General features: G+C 41.3%; 1 protein-coding gene across 1 annotated transcript in view; it reads left to right on the top strand.

Moving 5' to 3' along the window:
• Nucleotides 1-20,561, top strand: part of KCNH5 (potassium voltage-gated channel subfamily H member 5) — a 153,286-nt gene that overhangs the window by 35,362 nt on the left and 97,363 nt on the right. Inside the window, exons 5-6 of the mRNA XM_063159762.1 lie at nt 2,762-2,877; nt 7,552-7,944. Coding sequence (XP_063015832.1) covers nt 2,762-2,877; nt 7,552-7,944 — 509 coding nt within the window. The remainder of the gene's footprint in view (nt 1-2,761; nt 2,878-7,551; nt 7,945-20,561) is intronic.

Raw genomic sequence — 20,561 nt, 5'->3', positions numbered from 1 at the left:
TCCTTACCTAGAACAGTGACAAGGGATTTCTCACCAGTTCTGCTTTTATAAGAGAGACATTTTAAACCCTGTATTTTTGAGAGGGATCTCTCAGCCTGCAAAGCACCATGACAGAGGGTTTCTAGAGGGTACATGAAGCCATCTCCTATCATTGCCAGCCTCTGACTCTTCTCCAAATCCTTCTCACTGCAGTAACTGACCACACCAGTGAGGAGGAGATGGGAGGGATCTCCCTCCTGGACCTGCTGGCAGTTCTGTGTCTCACTCAGTCAAGGATTTCCACCATGGACACATTCAGCTCAGTCCTCTGGGAATCCCCACACCATTTTCTGCCAAACCACTTCCCAGCATGTGTTGTCCATGGGGTTGTACCTCCTTAAGTACAGGACTTTTCACTTCTGCCTGCTGGACATCCCCACGTCCCTGTCAGGAGCTGGAGTAGTGACAACACTGGGATGTGACAAATGAGAGTGATTTGGGCCGCACCCAGCAGTTTGTCTGTAGTGGTTTTGTGTTTGTTGAGCACTTTTCCATCACTCTTGTATCAGCTGTGAGGCAGGATGACAAAATAAAGGTTGGGGACTGGCCCACATTTGTCTTATGGACCACAGGGAAATATTTTTCCAGGGGAAGAGGACCATGACTGAATACCTGAATGTGTGAGTACCTGCCCAGGACTGGAAGTGAGTGAACACCTTCCTGGAGAAGAGCTGCTCTTTTTCCCTGGTTCTTGCTGTGTGTTTGCAGTGACCCAAAATAAATCACCTGCACGCAATGTGGCCTCCAGCAATTACTAGAAATGCTGGGGCAGAGCTGTCACAACGCTGTTACCAGGCTCACTTGGTCTTTGAAATTGCTGGTTTAGAAAAATAAAGAACAGTTCTGACTTGTGTCTTAAAGCTTCTGCAGTTTTAGAGACAATTAGGAGAAAGAAAAGTGCAAGGATTTTTAATAGAAATTAATAGTTCACAGATCACTGTATTCTGCCTTGACCTTGTTAAATAGAGAAAGTGCATATTCCTAATTGAATATCCCTGTAAGCTCCAGAAGCACGAGACCTATCCAAAGCTCACATTTAAAGTTTACATTTGAAAAGTTAATAAAATGCTTCTATTTTTTACCTTTTCCCAGTGAATTTTTTATGTGCAGTTTTGAGGTCATGTATAAATAGCCAGACACAAATGTTTGTGCAGTGCTGGTGGCGTGTCATGATATTTTAAGCTGTTCTGATTGTGAAATGATGAACAATGGATTTACATTTGTGTGAATGTGATATGTATGTGGTAAATGGCAAAGCCAAGTTTGTACATTATTTTTTTCTTGAAGTTTTACTGTCTCTTCTGTTCTCTGCTTGCTATTTTGTCTCCCTCAGGGCTTCCCTTAACATTCCAAGTCTCTGACTTGGAATTTAAAGGCATTTAATATATAAAGCATTTAAAAATAAGCCTAGCACTGGCACAGGTTGCCCAGAGCAGCTCTGGGTGCCCCATCCCTGGGAGTGTTCAGGGCCAGGTTGGATGGGCTTGGAGCACCCTGATCTGGTGGAAGGTGTCCCTATCGATGGCAGGAGATTGGAATGAGAGGATCTTTAAGGTCTCTTCCAACCCAAACCATTCTGTGATTCTGTGATGATTCTAATGTAGAAATGCTATGTTTCCTTTCTCAGATACTAATATTTTCCCTAATTTTCAGCATTCAAATTAAATGAAAGTGAAACCTTCTCCTGAACCCCTTTCCTGTCTATAATTGATATTTTATCCACAACTCTCTGATAAAACAACGACATTATACCTGGCTAAACTGAATGTTCAGCATCGCCTTCCATGTCGTTGGGAATATGTTTCCTTCCTAAAGATACTTGGATTTTCAGTTTTTCTGCTCAATACTGTGGTGCTACACTGCTGAAAATCCTGATGTTTTCTTTGCTGCACCCATCTACCCCATCCACTGATGCATCCCCACCATCACAAACACTGGGATGTTTTTCCAGCAGGAATGACTTGCTGACACGTCCCTGGGCTGGTGCTGCTGTCAGTGACAAACTGCTTCTTGCCAGGTGCTGCAGGAAAATGTTCCTCAGGGACAGCTCAGTGTGTGGGTCCCAGGCTACAATTAAAGCAGATGTTTATCATTAGTATAATAGCTATATTTATTTCTTAATGCCATTTGAAATCAAGTTCTTAATATGAATTCAAATGCTTAATCGTATTTTTTCTTCTAGTTTGAAGCATTGCTACTGGTGCAGTCTTTTTAATTTTTTCCAGTTTATTTTTGTCCCTGAAGTCTAGCTGGGGCAAAAACCAGTAAAGACTTAAGGATCAGACTTCGGGGGCTGCTCCAGTGGTCCTGAATCAGCAGGAGCCTTTCTGTAGCTGGGAAGGATTTTCCTTCAGCAGGATTTGCAGACTTGGGAAGCTTTTGCCTGAACTTCAGTGGCTTAGAATTAGATTTCAGCAGCAGAGAATGTCCCCAGAAGGCTGAAAACAAGATGTCATCCCTCTAACACAATGTCTCCAGAAGGCAGAGGAGAGAATGTTTTGATTCCTTTCACATTTACCTGTGCTGCCTTGAAGGAGCAGCATTTTCCCTCTTTTGCAAGCTCTTTAAACGCGGAGCCTGTAGCTGCTCTGTGCGGCAATTTAGAGGAACCATTCATGTCTGAGACTGAACATCGCTGAGCAGAAAGGAGCTTTACTAGCGCTGGATGATGCCTGGGTAGTTCTGATGTGATTTCTGACACGGTTCCCTTCTTTCCCTGCAGGCTGGACCAAGTTTGCCCGGCTGACGCGGGCGCTGACCAACAGCCGCAGCGTGCTGCAGCAGCTGACGCCCATGAACAAGGCTGAGGTGGTGCACAAGCACTCCCGCTTGGCTGAAGTAAGTGCCTGTCCTGGCTTGGCTATATGATGCTTTTATCCCCCATCATCTTGTTCTGAATAATAAGTTTTGCACCTTTAAGGCTTGTTGCAGAGAGTGAAGGGGGGAGAAGAGAAGCTGCAATTTGTTTTCTGACACTGCACTCACTCCTCCACATCCCTGCTCCTGGACTGTGCTGTCTGTGGATGGACTGACAGCAGGACAGAGCTCTCCTTTGTTTTAGTTAGTTTTAGCTAGCTGAGGCAAAGAGGTTCCCTGGACTGTGGGTTTTTTTCCCTTTTCTTTGGACCTGTTCAAACCTGCTCTGGACTGAACGCGCAGGAGAGCAGCGGCAGCTCCACCTGAGGCCCACTGGGCCGGGCCTGGGCTGCGACATTTCCAGCACTGAGGGACTGATCAGAGACTGAGTGAGCTGATCTGCAACTCAGGGAGAGGACTTTCTGTTTGTCATCTCTTTTGGAGCAGCAAGGGGTTCTATTGTTTAATATTGTTTAGGTTTTATTGTTTAATAAACAGGTTTTTTTCCACTTTTCACCAAGGAGGTATTTTCTCCTGCTCCGGTTGTGAGGAGGGAACGATTGAATCTGCTTTCCTAGAGGAGCCCTTTGGGGGACAGTGGGGTGGACACCAGCCTGCTCCTTTCCTGGGGAGGTGGGGGAAAGAAAATCCACCCTAATTCCCATTTGGAAAGGATTTTCTTAGAGGAAAATATTTCCCAACTCTGATTTTTTCAGCCTCGCCTCTACTCGTCGTAAAGCAGCTCCACGTGGCGAGCTCATGTGTTTAGGACAGGTCATAAAACACTTTTACTTAAATGACACTATTTCTGTGCACACAGTCCTCAGCTTCCTGGGTGTTCCTTAACTTAGGGTGCAGAGTGTGCTTCTCTGCTGTGCTGTCTCACAGGGACATGGAACCAGGTTTGATGTCCTTGAATCTCTCTCCCAGGAAAATGGGATTGTTTGAGAAACCTCTTGGAAGCATCCCTGTCTAGGTCCCCATGGCCTGCATATAATACCCTGATCTTGACTTTCCTGCAAAGCCATTGCTACAATATTTCCCCCATCACTTTTATCTTCAGAACTGATGAAATGAACTCTTTGGCAGGTTGCAAATATCTCCTTAACAGTGGAGGTGGTGCAACAAGTGAATACCTTCAGGTTAACGTATGAAACAGAGATACTGCCTTCACCTTCATGTCCACTGGTAATGAAAAATAAATTGGTCAAAAATACAGGGTGAAAATATATGAGCTACTGAAAAAGACAGCCCTTATGCCAGAGAACTTATCCTGGCAAGTGGCTGTGGAGACCACTGAACTATAATGATTATTTCTATCATGCTGCATGTAAATCACCAAAGAATACACAATATCTTGTTAGTCAGCTGCATTCACCACAGACTGTCTGAATTATTTCTGTGTACAGCTAATAAAAATGACTGGTAACTGTTAAGTCTGATAAAGTGAGCAGCACATTCTGCAAGGGATGAGCTGTGAAGATAATGCTCCTCCTCAGATATGGAAATATGGAAAATGGGGCCTGTGCAGCAATGGTGAACTCTCCTCAGTCTGCCTTCCTCACAGCACTTTGTCTACAAAGCACTTTCCAGCCATAAAGTACTTTTAAGAGAGGAGTTTGCACACTCTGCAAGCAACTTCTCCTGAGTGCAACCTCATCCCAGCTATTCCTGAGCACACCTACTCCCTTACTTGAGGTTCTGCTTTGAGGTAGAACTGATAGCAACTTTAAATGTTTGATTTTTTGTTTTCATTACCTTTCCGGTTTTATCAAAGTGAACTTTGATAATAAAAATCTCAAATTATCGTGATGAAAACCCACAGTTTTCAGGTGTTGGCAGCGTGGCGTTTTCCCTTGAATGATCCCATACCAATAGCTTGGATAAATGACAGATTATTGACACCTCATGCTTTTCAAAATCATGATGGTTCATTGTCCTGTAAATCCAGTTACAGCCATTCTTGGAAATTGTTCACCAGGACCACTATAGCTAGAGGAAAAAAAAATGGCAAGGGAGATTTAGATCAGGGAGCAGCAAAACCTCAAGTAAGGGAGTAGGTGTGCTCAGAAATAGCGGGGATGAGGTTGTACTCAGGAGAAGTTGCTTGCAGAGTGTGCAAACTCCTCTCTTAAAAGTACTTTATGGCTGGAAAGTGCTTTGTAGACAAAGTGCTCTGAGAAAGGCAGACTGAGGGGGGTTCACTGTTGCTATACAGGTCCCATTTTCCATATTTCCATATCTGAGGAGGAGCATTGTCTTCACAACTCATCCCTTGCAGAATGTGCTGCTCACTTTATCAGACTTAACAGTTACCAGTCATTTTTATTAGCTGTACACAGAAATAATTCAGACAGTCTGTGGTGAATGCAGCTGACTAACAAGATATTGTGTATTCTTTGGTGATTAAAAATCCATGCAGCATGAAAGAAATAATCATTATAGTTCAGTGGTCTCCACAGCCACTTGCCACCCACTCACCATGTCAAACTCAGCATGAGATTATGTTAAGAATAATAATTATGCTTTTACAGTATCGTGGGAGCTCCCAAGCACTCCACCACCAGAGGCACAGGGAACTATCAAGCATATGTTAATCACATTCTGCTTGAGTCCTAAGTAGTTTGTTTTCCAGCTCTAGTAAGGACATTTCCAGCTCCTGCCCCAGTAAACAAGGCAGGGAACAAACAGGCCTGAGGAAACCAGAGAAAGAAGTCCCAGAGCTGATTTATCAGCAAAGTGTTGGGCACTGATGTGTCCAAAGAGATATCTGGAGATAACAACCTGGAGTTTGATATTTTATCTGTCTCACCAGGGGTTTGGCATCTGTGCTTGTCTCTGGCAAGTGCCATTGGTACCACACCACTCCACAGAGGACTCTGGGTTACACTGGGGCTGGTGTGACACAAGGCTGTTGGCAAAGGGAGCAGCCACGGGCTCCTGGAGGTCTCTGCTGTTCTCCCACTGCTGCCTGTGTACTGGTCCAGTGCTTTTCTGGCCATGGGATAATTCTGTGCAATTCTGCTGACCCTGTAGAAAAGAAATGGCTAATTAATGGAACAAGTTAGTTTTTCATTGTGTCAGCTCCATTGACTTTCCCTACAGATCCTGATTGCTCAATATGGGCTGAGGGAGGGTGGGAGCAGGTAGGCAAGAGCAGGTTTGCATCTCTTCAACCTGACACTGGCCAGGATTTGACATCTTGGGAAGGCACATTCCCCATCACAGAATGAGGGAGGCTGCTGTCGTTGTCCCTCGGTGTTTCCTGGAGAACAGATTTTCAGCAGAGCCAGACTTTTACTGTCTGATCTCAGCAACAGCTTTCTCTTAAAAACACCTAAAAGACAAGACTGCAAAGAATTAATGGAGAATCCCTATCTGTGGTGCTTGAGTTCATATTCTTAGGTATTATACAGTTTATTCAGAGCCATTTACTCCTCTCCATTGAGGAAGGAAGGATCCTGTGTTTCATCAATCTCACACATCTGAGGCTGCTGTTTTCAATCCTGGAAATATGGTGCATCATCCAGTATGGGGCAGGTGTTAGGCTGAAATGAGTTTTAAAGTTGCTGTAATTACTTATTTTATCCCATATAGACTTCAGATCCCCAGATGGATCCCCAAATGGATCTTTCAGTTGTCAGTGCAATAAATTACCATGTGTGTGTTCCTTTGTGCTTTTGTCTCTTGTGTTGGACTGAGATAAGAGGTAATTAGATTAGCTGGGAATGCCTTAAGTGAATTTGGCTTGGTTTTTGCAGTGTTTCCAGTTCCACAATTTTACAGCAGTGAGCATGCAGGAGATTATAGTCCTATGCAGAAAAAATGAGAAGTAATTACAGGAAATAAAGGAGAACCCACTAGTGATACTGAGCTTATGGGAGCAACAACTTTTTGAAGAAAATACGAAGGAAGTGTGATATTGGCAGGGTTTTAGGCAGAGGTTGTGCACATGGTGCCTCATTTTAGGAGGTCAGCCATCAAGGCTGGGGTCACCTTTGATAGGTTGTTGCTCTGGCTCAGCAGTGATTTAAAAAAGAGGTCAGGCACAAAGAATTATTCTTGTAACTATTACAAATCTGAATGAGTGTTCATGTTGAGATTATGTGTTAGGAAGAAACTCCTTTTTCTGAGGCTGGTGAGGCATGGGAGCAGGTTGCCAGAGAAGCTGAGGCTGGCCCATCCCTGAAAGTGCTCAAGGCCAGGTTGTGTAGGGCTTGGAACAACCTGATGTAGTGGAAGATTCCCTGCCCATGGCAGGGTGGTTGGAGATAGATCGTCTTTTAGGTCCCTTCCAACCTAAACCATTCTGTGATTTTTTGTTCATAACTGCAAAGCATCTGCTGGTGTGGCAGTACCCAAAACCTCTGTATTGGAGCCTCTCTTCCCTGGCTGTTGGCATGGTTTCCCCTCAGTCCATCTGCAAAGACCTTCCTTTTTGCAGGAATATCCTGAGTTGCCATGCTGCTCCCATTCATTGAGTGATAGCTGCCTCTACATGTCCTAAATAAATCAGATTATTTAGAAACTGTGGGTTGCCTTGCAATGTCCAATGAGCACAGTCCCATCTCTGTTGCTCCTCACAGAAATCTGTAGGACCCATCACTGGATCCTGTTCCCTGAAAACTGTAACATTTGCCTCTCTGCCTCTTACAGGTTCTCCAGCTGGGATCTGATATTCTTCCTCAGTACAAGCAAGAAGCTCCAAAGACTCCACCACACATTATACTCCACTATTGTGCTTTCAAAACCACCTGGGACTGGGTCATCCTAATTCTAACCTTCTACACAGCAATCATGGTTCCATATAACGTGTCCTTCAAGACAAAGCAGAACAACATTGCCTGGCTGGTGCTGGACAGCGTCGTGGACGTTATTTTTCTGGTGGACATTGTTTTGAACTTTCACACCACCTTTGTTGGCCCTGGGGGAGAGGTTATATCTGATCCCAAGCTCATAAGGATGAACTACCTGAAGACGTGGTTTGTGATTGATCTTCTGTCCTGTTTACCATATGACATCATCAATGCCTTTGAGAACGTGGATGAGGTGAGTGGCTGTAGTCTGTCTCAGAAGGGTTGTCTTAACTAAGGATTCAATCAGAAGCTTCTTCCCTGGTGCCTTGTAAAGGCTGACCTAGAGCAGAGACTGGAAAGAGTTAAAGAATGAAGTAGGGATTTATTAGGAGGCCACAATGGATGCACCTTGGGCAGCACAAGAGCCCAGCCAGGGCTACACCCAAGATGAACAAAAATGGTCACAAAATGGACAACTGGTCATGGGATCTCTCACTTTTACAAGTTCTGCTCCATTTGCATATTGGAGTTAACTGTCCAATTACAGCTCCAGCCCATGAAGTCCCATCCTTCTTGTTTTTCTGTCTTCAGTCCATGTTGTTTATGTTCTTGGGCCTGAGATCTGGATCATTTGTCCTTTGTCCCCAGCTAGAGAAGTAATTGTTTTGTCTCCCTACTCTATGAAGGGAGCTCACCATCCCCTAGTATAGCTCAGAACTACACACTGGAGCAGCCTAGAATCTGAAAAATATAAAAGATAAACCCTGAGGCATCACCCAGTGAGGCAGCTCATGCTCTGTGCAGACCCAGGGGTTTGGCCTTGAGCGGCTGGGATGTACTAGAAAACATTCCTGTGTTGGTGGAGAGGGATATGAGGGTTCCAGTACCATGTGTGGATGTTTATTTTAGAGATGGGAGTTTTAGAATGGCTTGAGTGTCATCCAAAAGCATTGGTGCAAATCCCTGTCAGAGTGGGCTGGGCCAGTTGGGATGTGCCCTGTCACAGCCTCCCTTTTCAGCTCGGTCTTTGGGCAGCTCTGACCCATTGCAGGCCTTGATTACAGTTCTGTTATTGCTCTGGCTGAAGCTGGTGACAAATTTGCCACTTATATGAAAGCAGGGAATGGCTCTGAATAAGCATTTTTTAAAATCCTGCCCTAGGACTACCTTTAGAACCAGGCTGTAATTTTTTTAATGCCACTTTAAATGTTTGATTGAGAGAGAGATTTATTTCCATTTTTTTTGTACAATTATTCAACTACGGCTAAAATTTGAGAAACTGAGGAGAGAGAACATAAATATCATAGATGGATGCTGAATGAAAGCTTTTAAACTGTAAGAGTGTTAACATTTATGCAGTTGAGCTTGCAGCCTAAGCTAATACAGAAAACAAGCAATAACTACAACAAATAATGCATGCACGAGTCAGTGTACAGAAATTCATTATTAAAATGGAACTGTAATGACTTTAGGACTTGTTTTAATTTTTCTCTAGAGCATTTTATCTTCAGGGCCATAAACAGATGAAAAAGCCTCTGTTAATTTTTGAACATTTTAGCAGTTTTTTCTTAGAACACCGTTTAGTGGGGTTGTTTGTTTGTTTGTTTTTTAATTCTCAATTCTGCACTTAAATATCCTCACTATATAAAACCTACATTCTTTTTTTTTTTTTTTTTAATGCAGGCTTTACTGCAAATTTTGTAGAGCTCCTTTAAAATTCCATCCCTGCCTCTGTGTGCTGAGTAGCATCATTTGACATTGTTCCATTTTATTTATAGCAAATATGACAGAAGTGATAATACTTGCAGCTTAAATTCAAGATCCTATGAGGGCTGCCCATCTGAAACCAGGTTGTACAGTCAGGCTGTGTAAGAAGGTGATATTAGCAAGGCTGTAGATGTAATATATCTTTTAAAGGTAACCAGTTTCAGACTCAGAGGAGCCCGATTTTTATAAAAAATGCAGCATTATCTCCAGATTTTTTGAGCTTTAATATGTAAAACAAACAGAAAATTTCTGTGCCCAAGCAGGACAAATTTAAAGGATGAGATTAACCTCTTTCTCTAACATATAATGGGAAATAAACCATCTACAATATTTCTGACAGGGAAGAGAATCTTGACAGAGCATTATAATTGAGATACACCTAAAGTGACAAACTTTAATCAAAATGTAATAACCATAGCAAAGTATCATGAACTCCAATGATCCTAGAGCAGATGTCATTTGCTTTCAAACAAATGAAACATTAACTCCTTTTTAATAAAGGAGACAACAGTAAGATTCCCTTGTCATGAAGCACTGTGTTATGGCTCTGGAGCCTCCAGCAGGTTTATATTTACTTGATTTCCCTCCCCTCCAACTCCAGCTTTCCCTAGTGTCTGAAAAGAATTGAAGTGATTTTGAAAACAGGTATGTAAACAGTCAGCCTTTCCTCCCTGGGTCTACATTTTCTCTTTTTCCTGTCCTTCAGGGGAGATCTTGTTATTTTTTGTGATATGTCTTCATTTGTGACATTTAAGTCTTTTGAGCTGGTTGGTGTGTTCTGGGTGGTTGCAGTTATTAATTCTCTTTATCATCATTTGGTTTTTAACATTTATTTTAACTGGTGCTTCTTGCCTGGAATTTAACTTTTTGGCCCCCCAGCAGCAGGGTGTTCAAACACTGTTCATAGGTAAAGAATACAGAAATGCATAATCTTAATTTGGGAGAGATACTCTGAATAAAATCAATGTTTCTTGTTAGAAAATGGGTGTTTCCTTCTTAAGGCAAGCAGGGGAGAGAAGAGTTCTTTTAGCAAAGGTTTTAGCTCTCTGTCTTGGCCCTGGGTGTTGGATAAAAGTCTTAAAGTTGATGATTGTGGCATTTCAGATAAAGTTGCAGAAAATGAGCTTAGCAATAAAGACCTTGGGTGCAGGTCCTGCTGCTCTTTGAGTTCTTGGTGTGGTGGCAAGGGATGGACCCAAATGAGAGTGAACAGCTCTGAAAGCCAGCTGAGTGAAAGGCGACTTCCCAAATTTCCCTTGTTTTTCCCGCATCTGACCCTTGTAGTCCCACATAAAGCATTAAATGCTTTTTTGCTAGTTGTTAAGGAGCTGGATGAGAAGGGGGAACACCATTGGAGGAGGTTTCTTTTCCTCCTTATGGGCAGATCTCTCACTCATGAAGAAGGATGTGGCCAAGGAGGTTTGGGATTTTGTCTCTCTGTTGTACCTGTAGACTGCTCTATGTGATACAGGTGCTTGAAGTGAACTAAGATGCCTAAAGCACTAGAGTGCTTTTTATGATGCCAAAATTAAGGAGATAAATTGAAAGATTAAAAAAAATAAGGTTGAAAAAAGGAAATGTGTGTTTTCTTACCAAGGGTTTTAGTCCTTCAAATGTATCCAGGGTAGGATCTGTGTCATTTCCCTCATAGACAACTTTAGGTGAAGGCTGAAGTTCCCACCTGAGGCAAGCGTGACTGCAAATCAAAGTTATTTTGTTGCTGAGTACATGTAGAGCCTTGGTTGAATGATTTGATGGAGAGGATTATGACACACAAATTGGGAGCTGGGGGGGATTAAGATGATTTGAGGCAGAATTAGAGGTGTTGGTGACTCCAAGCCTGGAGTTACAGAGCCAGGCTGTTGGAGTCTGCTCAGGGGGATTGGGATGTGTGAGAGGGAGGGGGAAAGGGAACATAATGAGAAACACCTTGTTGACATCTAAGATGATGTGATGAATGAGGAATTAAGTGGCTAAGTGGTATTGAAAGGGCAGGAAAACAAGGTAAAATAGGCTGGAGAAAAATGAACTAATGGAGAATCCTTAGTGGGACATTTGATTTAGGAAACTTGCTAGGATGATAGTCCCAGGAAATCAGAAAAATGCATATCTTTTCTAATTGGGCAGCATATCCTGCACTGAAATACATTCTGGCTAAACCAAAACCTTACAGAAAACCTTTCCTATACAGAAGTGGGACAGGGGACAGCATAGTGGGGAATCTAAGCAGTTTTCAAGCAACAAACCAGAACAGAGTATGTGTGCTCAGAGTCTCTGAAACTTGGATGAATTTTGTTTTTTTTAGTATACGAGTTCTCTGAAACTTCAGATTTAGTCTAAAAGTGTCTGCCTGTCTCTTCTTTAACATTATGCAAAAAAAAAAAAAAAAAAAAAGACACTAAACTTTAGATTAAAGGGGAATATGATGTTTGGATCCAAAGAATTTGGTCCCGTGAAGTTCCTGTAGGTATTAGGATGTGAAGTGTGTAGAGACTGGAGATTGGATTTTTGTCTTGAAGTTCCATGTTGAAGCTTGCAGTGATTCTAATTTTTTTTTCCCTGAGTAATGAGCTGCATGTAACAACTCTTCCACTGCTGTATGCCCCAGTTTATAAAATTTATAAAAGCACGACTCCCTGCTTTTGAAGCTGGAGAATTATGTTACCTTGAGACACAGCCTTTATATGTGTTCTGCCTATTAGAGAGAGAAATATCCAACCTCTCTCAGTCTGGGCTACCAAAAAATGTTTGTAAACATTTTTTCCATACAAGTCAGAATTATCAGCCTTATATTGTGATGAAAATGTCAGCAAATTTGCAGGTGCCCAAGGCTGCTGATCAGGTATGGTCAAACCATGCTAAAATCTCCCTTTGGGACCAAATACATTGATTGGCATCCCAGGACACCAGGAATGTTGGGCAAGTGTTTGGATCTTGTCTTCACATGCATTTGAGCCTCTACAAATAAGTATTTTGAGTAAATATTCCCCAAACTAGATGGATGGACAACCTTTTGGCCAAATGTAAAATTCTTCCACAAATTAAGGGTTAAATTCAGCTGAAAAAGCCTCTTATTATTTTGAAAAATATGTTTTTTTTCTGGGACTTTTAACTGAGATTCATGAATTTCTGAGTTTGTCATGAAATAATATCTAGAAGCTAGATCTCCTCTGTGCCAGAAACATGGTTCTGAAATAACAAATCACGTACTGTGAAGAAAGGGATCCACAAAGTCAAGGTGGGATCCAGATGGTTTTCAGATGAGTTGTGTAAAAGATCATCCTTTCTGTAGAAATTAATTTTTGCAAGGCAATGGCTGGAAATGAAAGCAGAGAAATTTAAATGACCTAAACCAAAATTCTGTGCCTGTTGTTTAATAATGTAAGACTACATGACCCAGTGGCCTTTAAAATTTAGTGATCTATGCAGGGCACATAAAGCACGGACTCCTTGTAATTGTAATTTTCTTTTAATTGCTATTATCGATCTATTTCAGCACTGTCAGGAACTTCTTTGTATCACTGCAATTAATAGAAACTAAAATTGCAATGTCTGTAAATTGAAAGCAAACAAGAGCTGATTAAGCTGGTGTAGCCATGTTCACACCTGCAGTGCTTTACTGCAAACATTTCCTTTGTGGGAGATATTTGAAGGAGAGTTTTTGGGCACCAGGCTGAGTGGTGTATGCAAGGTGAAGATAAATTGGTGTCTTTCAAGAGTGTGACTTTGGCTCTGAAGTACAGTCTATAGCTAGCTAGCTATTTTAGATTTTGGTGGCTGACATGGAGAAAATAATTCCCAGAACTAAATCCTGGCTGCAGCCAAGTGTTAAACTACAATGGAAATTCCTAGCAAGTAATGACAGAAGCACTAACCCTGGGACCTGGCATTTCCCCCCTTGTTAGGCACTCAGAAGAAAATTTAATTTGGAGAATGCTGTCATTCTGTTGTAGTGTGTGAAAACCCACAATAGAATAATACAGTGGCATGGGTATGATATTAAGTTATTAAATTATCCACAGTAGGTATATATTTTGTAAAATTTCCACCATTTTCACCCCTTTCACTTAGTCACCTCTGTCACCCCATTGCACTGACTTGCAGAATTGCATCTCTTCTCTTTGGCTTTTATTCTAAGGTTTTATTAAAGTTCTGCCACCAGTTAATTAATCAGCTTTAAATTTTTTTTCTTAATTAATTAACCAGCTACTTTATTGCTGTACAAGGTCTGGGATATGTCTGCAGGTTTCCCTGTGGAAACACCTGAAAGTCTCCATGATGTGAGAGGCAACTTGTGAAAGGAAGGAGCTGAGCCAGAGCCAGAGCACGGGGTGGTGGGTGACCTGACAGCCTCATACACCTCTCTGATGTGGGTTCTGGCACATGAACTGTAATTAGATCTCCCAGTAGTCTTTTTTTATTCCATTTTTTAATATTTTATTTCAATGTGGTGTATATATTGCTGGGAAGCAGATGTTGGGTACAAGCCATTCAAATCAAATCTTCAGTCAGAGCTGTGTAAGCTGATAGAGTCCAGCAGAGGAAATTGTTTGTGGAGCACTTTCAAGGGAAGCTTGGAGTCCTGTGTGATCCCTGTTGCTCACAAAGGAAGGGAAGGCTTACAAAGGAGATGAGGAAATGAAATCATCTGATCAGATGCTCACTGAAGTGATGCTGATGGCAGTAGCACAAATTCCTATTTTGTCCTCTGCCCACCTTCTCTACATGAGTGAACATTATAATATTTCATGATACTGTCTTTTTTCTCTTTTTTTGGGCACATTCATGCACTAACAAATAAGCAGTTCAAGATGCCACATCCCCCTTGTATCTAGAAAAAATATTTTGCAATCACCCTTGTCTTTATAACCTCAGTTATTTACTGTTTGACATGTGCTGCACTGTATGGTTGTGCCATAATTCACTGGAATTTTATTTATAATGTTACAGCTTATTGACATTTGTGTTAGAGGAAAAAACAAGGAAAGTTTCTCCATCCCCCTGGTAAAAAAGCAGAAGATAAATCCCAAGTAATAAATTTAGGGGTACTTTTGGAAAATGCGCTAAGAAACCTGCTTGCTTACATTTTGCTGTAAGGACTGAAATTTTTGCTCACTGAAGTCACTACTCCCATTGCTTCCAGTGGTGCAGGGTCAGGTATTAACTGGGCTCTGCTTATATCTGGACCTGGGATCTAGATAGCTGGTGCAGAAGGAAAGCCCTTTACTCCTGTGTCTATCTACATAATTGAATACAACTCTAAATTCTGCTCTTAAAGTGGTGATAAATCAGAAATGTCGCTGTTTTTTGTTTTGTTTTGTTTTTGTCATTTGCTCATTTAGACATGTAGCTCTATAGCTCTGCAGCTTTATTATATTAATTGTTTACCAAGAAATAAAGATTCCTGATACAAGTTAGAAGATTTACTTTAACATTAACTCCAGTAAAGCAGAATTAAGGAGCTAACCAGGGATTTTGGAGCTAAGCTCTATTTAAGTAGCTAAGCTTGAAAATTTCTTTTGGGAATGATTTGCTGGTTGCATTTCAAACAGCCTTTACCAGGATACTCCTCCTGCTCTGCACAGAATAGAAGTTTTTGGTTGTGTGCCTGCAGGCTCTCCTGCTGGTGTTGGCAGGGTTCACCCTTTCAGTTATTCCCAAAATCTGTAAGCACTTTGTTTCCTCTTACATCGTGGAACAACTGTTTGGTGGAGATTGCCCAAGGTTTGCAAAAGTCCCGCCTCTTTCACTGCTTCAATACTTTAATTATAGAATTCACAGAATCAGCCATGTGATTTATTTGGGTGATTTTTTTGCTTTTGTTTTTTACTTCTGATGAGAGAAAGGTAATGAAAATTTTGCCCCCGCATCTTTAAAGAAGGTATTTGGACTGTATTTCAAAATGTGCTAAGCATGAGATTCACCTGATGAATTCACCACATGGGGCCAGGCATTGTCCACAAGGAGGTACAGGCAATTTGGGGCAGGGCTCCTCATGTTCTAAGATGCACCTCCAGAGTAGGTTTGAGGAGTCATTCTGCCCGAAAAGTTCAATTTCTCACCCTTGAACGTAGTGACACTGCTGTGATAGCTCAGATGCAAACTGCTCTGTGGTCTAGTTTAGGCTGGGGTGAAATATATCCCCCCTTGGGGCTGAATTTGCCTCACTTTGATTTTTCAAAGGATAAAAGCAAAAGCAGGAAAAAAAAAAAGGTGTAAAACTCATGGGGTCTTTTTGAGTATCTGAGCCATCAGCTTTGGTGAGCAGGTTCATTGTATCACCCATCCTATAAACTGGTCAAAATCCACCTTTATTCATGATGTCTTAATAAATCTCTCTTAAGTTGCAATCTGTGCATTCCTCCTTGTGCCAACCTCCTTGGTTAAATATTTCTTTTCCCTCCCTCATGTTTGTCTCCTCGATGTGCTTAGAAAGAAGAGTCATCCTTCCCCTGCATAAACACCCCTGTTTTCCTTTCCTTAGTTTAGGCAAACTGAGCTTGTCTAGACAACTCATTTATGAAATTTTATGAGCATTTTTGTGGCTGTTCCAGCTGCCTCTCTCTGCAGGAAGTGAAGTTCAAATACATCTCTTTAGGGCAGAGCTTTACAGGTTACTCCAGGTGGAGAATTCATCTTCACTTTGCAACTGGGGTTTGGCTTTTCTTGGTGATGGTGGAAACATGCAGCTGCTCTGTCCTGGAGCTGGATTAGCCTCTCTGTGAGTGCAGCTCACTGATTGCTCTGTCATGTGGGATGGGTATGTGGGATTAACCCATATACCCAAATATTTCTTTTTCTCAGTAATCTTCAGGTAAAGACCCTTGTAGTTGTAGACATTTTTGTTAATTTGTGCTATAATGGATGCCTTGGGACTCTGTATTGTCAAGCTTTATTACGTTTTCCTTTATTCCCACACGGTTGTTCTCTGTTTCTGACAGTGTGCCATTAGCAGGTTCTGTGACCATATACTGTTTCTGTTTATGTCACTAAGAAGCCAGAAAAATCACCAGGCATTACCACTTGTAACCCTTGCTAGACTTCCTTCTTAGGATTTCCATTTTTCCACCCTATCCACAAGTTCTTCAGTCACCCTGGTATCCCAGTGGTGGTCCCTGTTTTCCCCGTGTTTCATAATAATTTCACTTCTTATGTTGCTTTCTTACATTTAGAAAATGGTCTGTGTTATCAGAGAAAGCTATCAGGAAATCTTGGATAGATCCCAGCTAGCCTGAGCTCAGCTAACCTACTGCTCCACTGATTGCATTTTGATTTATCTCAAAGTTTCTAATTACTCTTTCCCTTAATATTTGTTCAGGTAATGTATCTGTTTATTTCCTTCTTGATGCATTAGATTTACTGGGAAATAGCAACATCATTTTTGGAAACTAATGCTTAGGATAAATTTAATTTTTAGCCCAAGCCTGGATTATTTTTACTTCATTGCAGCTTGATCACTTTAGTTGTTTTAGTTGGGTTTTTTTTTTTTTTTTTTTTTTTTGTTTTGTTTTGTTTTGTTTTTTTTTTTGTTTTTTTTTTTTTTTCTTCCAATTTTGAATTTGAAGGATCTTTGGATATTTGTTTTAGTATTCTTTGGAAGGAAATGTTCAACCTGGCATTTGGCAATTCTAGCTTTATCTCCACTTCCTCTCTAAGGTGTAGTTTTCTGTTGATCAATTTTTTGTTTCTTATATGTTGTCAGTTCTCTGTGTTTTGTTCCTCTGGGTGATTATTTATTCATTTATAACTGATGCTCAGCTTTAAAAGTTTTTCCATTTATTTGAGTTACAACTTTTTGTACTTTTTGATGTAAGGACATTCCAGGTGTCTGACTCTCTATCTCTCATAGTCCCGCTGTCTTCACTTATTCCTATCTCCAGTTCAATATTTATGATTTACCAGCTCTTGCCCTTTTGAGAGCAGGAACCCCAGTCCATTTTACTTTGTGATTGTTCACTTTTTTATGAACTGATTCAATTCCTTCCTCAAGCCAATGGGGACTTGTGCAAAGCCCTGCCAGAACCGTAGGTAGTGTAGCATCACATTATGTGAAGTAATTGGCTGTTAAATGAAGAAATGAGCATGCTGCTGCATCTGCAGAGCCTCTCAGCCTCCTGTTATTAATAGCATTTATTCCCCAAGCTCCTCTGGAGCAGGATCAGTCTCACCTTGGGAGGCAGTGCTCTGTATTTTCTGTTTCTCTGGTGAACAGTACAGATTGGGTTGTGTGCAGATCCTGCTCTCTGGATTTCTGGGGGTGGGTTTGATTTCTGGGTTTCTGGGGGTGGGTTTGATTTCTCCTCACAGCAGCAGTGCCAGCAATAGCCCTCAGCTCCTGTGTGCTCAGTGGCAGGGGAGGGAGGTGATTCATCCTCTCCCCATCTGGCAGAGGTGGATGGGGTGAATCACTCCCCTGACATGCCCCACTCCTCCTCTCTGGGAGGAAGGATGGGCTGCTCACAGGGACAGGGTGGTTGGCCATCAGCTTGCAGCGTTCTATGGGATCCAGAGGGTGCTTGGATCCACAGTCCATGCTGTGGCCACACAAAACCATTTTGCTCTTGCACACTGTTGAGCCCTGGCTGCAAAATCCACTGAGGATTTGATCACTTTGATGGAAGTTTTGCTGTAGTTTTAGTGTCCAGCATAAAGATACTAACTTAAATTTAACGTCTATATATGGTACAATCCCCCTTTCACTGCGTTTGCAACACATCCTACCAACATTTCATAGCTCTGGTTCTTGGCCACCCCATAAATTCTTCAAAGCCACAGTATGCAGAACATTAAAATTGAGTGAAAAGTTGTTGTTTTTTTCCTCTGACCTTTTCTGAGACAGTGTTTTCTATTAAATGATGCAGTACTGATCCCCATTTCTAAAGCTCAGAGTATTTCAGTTTTAGAACACATTTGAAATGCGTATTTAGTTTCTTTTTGTTGTTGTCATTGCGTGTGTACCCACAGCTAACAACAAACAAATAAATAAATAAATAATTATGGAGTGAAATCTAATTGAAAAAGTGCCTAGAGTTAAAAACACATTGTTCCCTAGTAGAAAGAAAAAGATATGCATGATTTACCATTCCAGTATACTGGGACTTAATTTTGAGGTTTAAGCAGAATTTTGTATATTTAGATGGTGGAAACTAATGTCTGGTTTTTTTTGGTTTTTTTTTTTTTTTTTTTTTTTTTTACTTTAAAAATTAATTTATGCAATATTTTCCAACTTCAGAAAAGATTAATTAGATTAGCAAGTAACCAGCTATTCTTTTTCAGATTCTACAAACATGCAGCTCTGCTATTCTTCTGCTGCTTCAGTGCAGAGAATACTCCACTCTCTTTTCCCTGGTTTAGGAGGTTTTAGGTAGAGTCATTTTGGACTCAGATGATTTCCTGCCCCTGTTAACCTTCCTTTTCCTTTGGTGACAGTGTTCCCTTCATCCTCTTGCATGTTTGGCTCTTGACCCCTGTATAACACAACTTTATCAGCTTCATCCTTCCTGCTGCCTGGCTTATCAGGGATTCATTGAGTGCAAGAGAACTTTGCTCCCTGTTCTTGCTGGAGGTGCAGAGATCTGTTCCCACGCCGTGCATGGCAATTTTGGGAAACATCTGTCTCAGTGCTGTGTCTGGAAGAGTTCAGCTGGATGCAGACACACAGCTTGGACACTTCTTTCATTCTGGAGAGCAGCAGTTTGACAGTGTGGGAACATGTAGGGTGTGAAATGGCACGAGTCAGGTAGTTTGAGAGGACGGATTGGTCCCTCTGCATGTCAGACTAAGTGCTGTTATCAGTGTGACTCCACTATCAAATTTAATTTCCCTTCTTAGTGTATCAAGAGGATTTGAGAACACAGATTTTGCAAGGTGCTTGTATCAAGCAATCTGGGCTTTGTTTAATCATGAATGTCTAAGTTAATTCCAAAGTTAAACATCCACCCCTCAAAAATATCTTTCTGGATAAATTTGACCGAGTCTATGTCTTTTGTACAGCCTCAGCTATCTCCTGAATTGAAATGGTGGTACAAAAATGGCTGGTTCAGAGCCACTGCTCTTGTCCTCTCCTGATCCAGTGGCCTTAGAAGTCCCTGGGAAGGACTCCTGTGACTCACATTTGGAATAGTTAAATGGATGATGTGTGCCAGATGGAAATTTGGTTCCAAACTTAACACCCAAAAGGGCAGTTTTGGAGTGGGTGGTTTTTCAGTGGAAAGATTTCTGCAGCTGAGATGATTGATGATGAGCAAGCTGAGTGTCCTCATCTGATTGGGATGTGATAAAATACATCAGCCAAAACCCCAAGGGGCTGGATTGGATGGTTGATAACATAAGGAGATATTCTCAATTAGAGAACACAGCCCAGCAGCTGTTACAGACAGTTGGCCCAGTTGAAATGGCAATGGAGTCACAAATGCTCCTCCCAGAAGGTTAGATCTCCAGCATCCAACATGTGCTTTATGCACAGGATAAATAAATCCAAACCGGATTACATGCCCCATTCACAATTTCTAATCACCTCTCTGTTCCTTGAGTGCTGAAGTTACTTCTGTCAGAGCAGATGCTCATCCTGGAGTAGGAGGGTTTCCAAAGTATTCATTATGGAGCATAAACACAGTTAAAAGAAAAACGAAATTAAAGGCAGCCTGCAATCAATTGAGTTTGGAAAACTGAATTTCTTAATTGCCCAAACGTAATTCAAGGCAGTTAAGTCTTTCACATAACTTCTGTCAAAGATGTTGCTGAATCTGAGGCAGAGCTTAGCATATTAACAATTGTGCATTAATTGTCGGCAATTTTATAAGTATGAAGGTACCAACTTGACCTAACAGTAGTTAGTGCGTTACTGCATATGTGATGGACATACATATATATATATATATATATATATATATATATACTCTATACATGAAAAAATCATATATTCATTTAGGATTTGTTTGTTGCTGTTTCCTACAAAGTGCTTTATGGAAGAGGCTTTTGAAGCTTCCAATATTGTTTTTCTATTTTGGAAGATTAGACATGAAATATGAATGTTCAATATATCTCTTGTTTTTTTGACCTTAAGTAAGGGGTCAAACTAAACAGGCTTTAAGATCTACAGTG

Source organism: Melospiza melodia, chromosome 6 (genome assembly GCF_035770615.1).
Source record: "Melospiza melodia melodia isolate bMelMel2 chromosome 6, bMelMel2.pri, whole genome shotgun sequence".
NCBI classification, from domain to species: Eukaryota; Metazoa; Chordata; class Aves; order Passeriformes; family Passerellidae; genus Melospiza; species Melospiza melodia.
Note: the sequence above shows the minus strand (reverse complement) of the source record. Positions and strands in the feature narration are given on the sequence as shown.